At 53.2% G+C, this 6,151-nt stretch overlaps 1 protein-coding gene across 1 annotated transcript in view; it reads right to left on the reverse strand.

Moving 5' to 3' along the window:
* The window catches only part of ANKRD33B (ankyrin repeat domain 33B), a 104,889-nt gene extending 98,984 nt beyond the window's left edge, over positions 1-5,905 (reverse strand). The window contains exon 1 of the mRNA XM_017888570.1: positions 5,552-5,905. Within this exon, the coding sequence (XP_017744059.1) occupies positions 5,552-5,905 (354 nt within the window). The remainder of the gene's footprint in view (positions 1-5,551) is intronic.
* Positions 5,906-6,151: the final 246 nt, after the last annotated feature.

Genomic DNA, 6,151 nt, shown 5'->3' on the forward strand with positions numbered 1-6,151 from the left:
GTCCTTTGTAGGGACATGGATGCAGCTGGAAACCATCATTCTTAGCAAACTATCACAAGAACAGAAAACCAAACACCGCATGTTCTCACTCATAGGTGGGAACTGAACAATGAGATCACTTGGACTCGGGAAGGGGAACATCACACACTGGGGCCTATCATGGGGAGAGGGGAGGGGGGAGGGATTGCACTGGGGAGTTATACATGATATAAATGATGAATTGATGGGTGCTGACGAGTTGATGGGTGCAGCACACCAACACGGCACAAATATACATATGTAACAAACCTGCACGTTATGCACATGTACCCTGGAACTTAAAGTATAATAAAAAAATGAAAAAAAAGAAAAGAAAAGAAAAAAAAAAAAAAACACAAAACTTAGGCGTGGTGGTGCGTGCCTGTAATCCCAGCTACTCAGGAGGCTGAGGCAGGAGAATCGCTTGGACCTGGAAGGTGAAGGATGCAGTGAGCTGAGATCACACCACTGCACTCTAGACTGGGTGACAGTGCGAGACTCCAACTCAAAACAAAACAAAACCAAACAAACAAACAAACAAACAAAAAACACATGGGCCTCTCTACTGCTGCTAGACCCAGAGCGCCCCCACCCGCCCACCCCCCGCCAAACCCACTTCAGCTGAGTCCTCTGACTCCAGCCCCTGGGACTCCCGGTCTAGCATTCTGCTCAATTTGCCCTCCTCATCCCCTTTCTCACAGTTCAAAATCTGGAGATGCAACTAAAACACTAGCAAACATGCATTCATTTATTTATTTTCAAACACAGGTTTTGTTCTGTCGCCCAGGCTGGGGCACACTGGTGCAATCTCAACTCACTGCAACCTCTGCCTCCTGGACTCAAACGATTCTCTTGCCTCAGCCTCCCTAGTAGTTGGGACTACAGGCATCCACCACCATGCCTGGCTAATTTTTGTATTTTTTTTAGAGACGGGCATTCACCACATTGCCCAGGCTGTTCTCAAACTCCTAGGCTCAAGTGATCTGACTGCTTCCGCCTCCCAAAGTGCTAGGATTACAGGAAGGAGCCACCACGCCCAACCTAACATACATTCCTATAAAGCAAAGCAAACCCCTCCCTTGTGCTTGCAGGCCCTTGGCAAGCATACAGAGGCCTGAGGCCAGAATTAACTTTCTGTGGTAACTAACAAGAACCAGAGAAGTCACTTTCTATGCTAATCAGCCCATTTCAGTGCACACACAGGCCATGAGCATCGAGGCCCGGTAAAGATGAAGCACTGTTCCAGTAACTGGAGTCTCATTTTAGGGGAAAAGTGATTCTGGAGTTTATAAATCTTTTTGAAGCATATAAAAAAATAAAATAAAATAAAATAAAAATAAAATTTTCTTACATACATTTCAAGATAAAGCCCTGATCATAGCTATAAATCTATGAAAATTAAGTTTTAATTTTAAACACCTCAAGAGTAAAGGGAAACACCCACACTGGGTGTGATGTGGGCTTTGCTGACCTAACAAACCAATGGAGGGGCCTTTGGAAAACGTCACCAAGAGACCCTGGAAATTTAAATATGCAGAAGCGGGCCAGGCACGGTGGCTCACACCTGTAATCCCAGAACCTGAGAGGCCAAGCAAGAGGATGACTTGAGGTCAGGAGTTCGAGACCGGCCTGGCCATCATGGTGAAACCTCATCTCCACTAAAAATACAAAAATTAGCCGGGCGTGGTGGCACACACCTGTAATCCCAGGTACTTGGGAGGCTGAGGCAGGAGATTCACTTGAACCCAGGAGTCGGAGGTTGCAGTGAACAGAGATTTCGCCACTGCACTCCAGCCTGGGTGATAGAGTAAGACTCAGCCTCAAAAGCAAACAAGCACAAACATGCAGAAGCAGAATCCCATCAAGACAGGAGTGCAATATTTTAAATTGAACACGTATTTGGGCCTAATTAAGTCCAAGAGCTGTCTGACATTTAAACTGCTCTTCTGCAACAATTAAAACCGCACACTTCGTTTGTTTTCACTGTCATCTCAAGAGCCACCAAGGCCATAAAGGTGAACTTCAGGTGATAATAAGTGGAAGAGAAGAATTAAGAAAAAGAATTATGGCAGCTTTCACTGCCTGAAGTCAGAAGGAACAAAACAACCATAAACCCAGATGACATCAGGAGCACCCTTTGAATGTTTCTGGGCAATTATTTGACAAATATTTACATGTTGCATATTAAATCATGCAATGCTTTTAGAGCAATAAATATTTTAGAAGGAAAATGGTGTCCTGAGCCACATCCAACATTCTATCAATCTCAGGAGGCAGGAGAGAATGCATTTTCTTAAACAAAACACATCTGACCCTTAGTTACCCAGACCAAATGGAATGCCTGTCAGCTCAGGCAAAGCTCCCTTCTTAAATGCCCAGAGATGAAGAGCTCAACAAGCATGTCCCAGAAAAGTTTAGACGCCTTTTGACATCATTTCCTCCTAGAAGGCCGGCTGTGGGCTGTACCTGTGAGCTGTCATTCTGTTATTAATGCAATTACCCCTCCACTGCACCAAAGCTGTCCGGGCCTTCGTTAAGGTTTTCACTGTCACTAATCATGATAAGCTTGGAGACCAGGCTCCAACGAGGTTCCCCACCCCCGCCCCGTCTTTGCACACACTGTTCCCTCTGTCTAACTCCTCTTTCCCCTAGATACCATCTCTGCCCAAATGTCACCTGCTCTCTAAATGATCATCCTATTTATAATTTCAGCCCTCAATGTCTGAATGCCTACATTACCCTTGTTCAGCTTTCAGGTTCTGTAGGCTTGGAGAGGAAACAGAAAAGCATCCCAGGGAAGGTGCCCTTAAACCAGGAGCCTGCAGGCAGTGATGCAGGAGCCATGCTGCCGTCGGGCAGACTGGACACCATCATGCGAAAAGCAGTCCGTCTCCCACTTTCCTAGGTCTTAGCTAGCTGCTCTTCCTCTGCAAGTTCTTCTCCTCACTAAAAGGCGAGGACTCTCCAAGGCAGGGGCTGCTGGATTCAGCTTTGAGTCTGCTAAAGCACCTAGCGGGAGCACAGTAGGTTTGCAGTAAACTTTCGCAATGACTCACGGCATTGACCACACAGCGGGCCATCAGGGCTTTGCCACACTTGAGTCTTTCAGCTGTTTTTCAGGAAGATGTCTGATCAACAGCCTTGAGGCTCCTGCCTCACTGCCCCCACTGACCCCCCAAAGCACAGAACACAGGTCCTGCTCCCTCTGGTCCAAAGATGAAGGAGTCCAGGGGTCTTTAAGTTAGCAGGCTATGTACGGGCCTACATCATTATTTTACGTGACACAGAGAAACAAAGTCTTCACTTCTGCTGTAATCAAGGGGGAAGAAAAGCAGAGAGAGAAAAAAGCCTTGCCTGGCAGAAGACAAAAAACAAAACAAAACAAAATAAAACTGGAAGGTGCTCTCTTCCAAGCCAAGAGAAGGCAGGTGAACAAGAAACAAGATGGTGAACACAGGCCTGGGGCCAGGACTTCTCAGAGCCCTGTGGGTACGAAGCCATTTTATGCTCACATCCTAGGAGGAAAGGCTGCCGTTATCCCTATTTTACAGATGAGGAAACTGAGGCAGAGAGCTGCTGGGAGGCTGGAGCTAGCCTCCCATACCACAGCCCTCCCCTGCCTCTCTGCTGTGTGGCCTGGAGACTCAGTCTGTTAGGCTCAAGCCCCTGGGGATGGTTTACGTTGCTGTCAGTTTTCTCCAACGCAGCTGTTTTCAAACATTTATGTTTTGCCCCTAAAGCAAACATTATATAAAGCTGAGCCCAGTGGTGCCCTAGAGTGGGGACTGGGCGAGCCAGGCCCCTCCTGTGCCCATTCCAGCCCACTGGAGACAACCAGGCTGCCCAGGAAGCGGGAGAGACCCACCCCACCTGTTCCTTTATGAGCTTGGTGGGGCTTCCTTTAAAGCTGGTCCCCATACCGGCTTCCAGAAAGCAAGGTTTCTGAGACACACATTTGGGCCTGAAAACTCATAGTTAAACCAAATGTAGAGCTTGAGAAACAGGCCCTAGGACTTTGGGAGGGGCTCCAAGCCCTAATCACATGCCAGCCAGGGCATCTGTCGCTGGGGCTGGGGGAGGGGGCACTGCAAGGGGAACAGCAGCAGGAACTACAGGGCTCCAGGTGATGCTACCCACGGGGACCCTACGTCTGGTCTCACTGCCTAACACATGACAAGTGCAGACCCTTCCTCCAAGTTCAAATGCTGTGTGATATGGTTTGGCTGTGCCCCCACCCAAATCTCATCTTGAATTCCCAAGTGCTGTGGGAGGGACCAGGTGGAGGTAATGGAATCACGGGGCAATGTAGTACAAGCAGAAAGTGACATTCAAGGGCTTCCCATCCACCTAAGCCCAGCCCAAACCACAGTCAGGGCAAACCACCTGCCCCACCCACTGCAGGATAAACCAAAGGCACAAGGTCACCCAGATCCCCAAGTGAAAGCACATGTTTTCTATCAGCTGCAGGCTCCCGAGCAAAAGCATTTGCATTTGTGCTAGGCTGCATCTGCAGATACAAGGTACCTTGGGGAATATAAAAATCAGGTGAGAACGCTGCTATTTGCCCACTGAGCACAGACCAATGGGCACTTGGCCACCATGGTCACTCTGCAGTTTTCCCTTGAAGTGCTTTGCTTGGTGGAAGGTGTTCCACCAGCCAGTCCTTCTCAGGTCTTCTTAAGCCAACTTTTTCTTTTCTTTTCTAAACATCTCTTGCTTTCTCTGAGTCTGGTCATAACGAATGGATAGCCTGTGCCTGCCTCCACGCCGCCTGCCCTACCCGAGTGCCCTACCCCCGCGGCTCTGGGGCTCTCCCCAGGCCCTGCCTCTGGGGAGCCCCGGCTGTCTCTGGCTCGCGGAGGTGACCGTGCGGACAGACCAGTCAGAGATCACGTTGGCTGGTCGCGGCGCGGGCCACAACGCTCAGCGGAGGTGGGGTAGGGGACCAAGCTGTCCCGGCGAAGGAATAAACTGTTGCGTCCTAATCACTGCGACTGGAGGAGCCGATCTGAGCCCCAGCGTGTTAGAACAAGGGCAGCGCGAAGGGCCCAGGGGACAAATGGGGCGCTGGGCAGGAGGGGCTGTCTCCTGCAGGCGAGGAGGAATGGTCCCCTGCCAGGGGCCTGGGGAAAGGTAATGATCAGGAGGGGACCGGGTTGAAGAAACCCCGCAAAAAGCCAATCCTGGATTGCAGCACTGGCCGCCAGCGCGAATTCAGTCAGGAAGTCCCTGGGGGCCGGTAAACGAGAAGGAGATGGGGTGAGGACGCCGGACTGGCGTTTCCTGCCGCGCTGCCACCGCGGGCAGAGCAAACTGCTCCCTCCCCGCACCGCGTCCCCCAGCCTGGGACGGGGAGGCCACCTAGGGCATCCCACACACCGCGCTCCCAAACAGCGGCGAAAAGGAGCTCTGGGCGGCGGCTGAGTGACCAATGGACGCGTCCGGAGCCAGGACCTGGGAGGCACGGGGATATGGTTGGGAGGAAGGGAGCGGGGCAGTGGGGTGTCCAAACCCTGCGGGGACGCCCGCTTACCCGGCCGTTGCGGTCAGTCTCCTGCGCCTCCTCGGCGCTCACCCCGCGCCGCACCAGCGTCCGCAGCAGCCCCACGTTGTTGGCGCAGGCGGCGCGCAGGAGAGTGGCCGCCTCCGGGACGCCCTCCGGGACGCTCTCCGCGCTCTCGACGCCTTGCTCCTCCTCGTCCTCGAAAGGGTAGAAAGAGTCGTCCGAGGCGATGCTGCGGGTGTCGGGCAGACTCGAGAAGTCCTCAAACTCTTCGTAGTCAGTGGGGTCCTCCTCGACCTGCGCTCCCCGGGGTGCGGACGGCGGTGGCGGGGTCATGCAGCGCGCCCCGCCGCCCTCCGGCCCGGTCCCGGCCAGCAGCACCATGCCTGCGGCCGGGGCGCGGGCCGGGGGCCGGGGCGCGGGCAAGGAGAGCGGGACGCGGGGCGCGCGCCGAGGTCCCCGCTTCTCGCTTCTGCGTCCCCAGGGAAGCCGTGGCCCGCGCGCTCCAGCTCGGCGGAAACCGGCGCCAGGCGGCTGCGCTCAGCGAAAAAAGTCTCCGGAGGCTGAGCGAGTCCCTGGGGTGGGCGGGACCGCGGGGGCTTTCCGAGGCGGGGCGGGGCGGGGCGCAGG

Source organism: Rhinopithecus bieti, unplaced genomic scaffold, assembly GCF_001698545.2.
Source record: "Rhinopithecus bieti isolate Rb0 unplaced genomic scaffold, ASM169854v2 scaffold_17184, whole genome shotgun sequence".
NCBI classification, from domain to species: domain Eukaryota; kingdom Metazoa; phylum Chordata; class Mammalia; order Primates; family Cercopithecidae; genus Rhinopithecus; species Rhinopithecus bieti.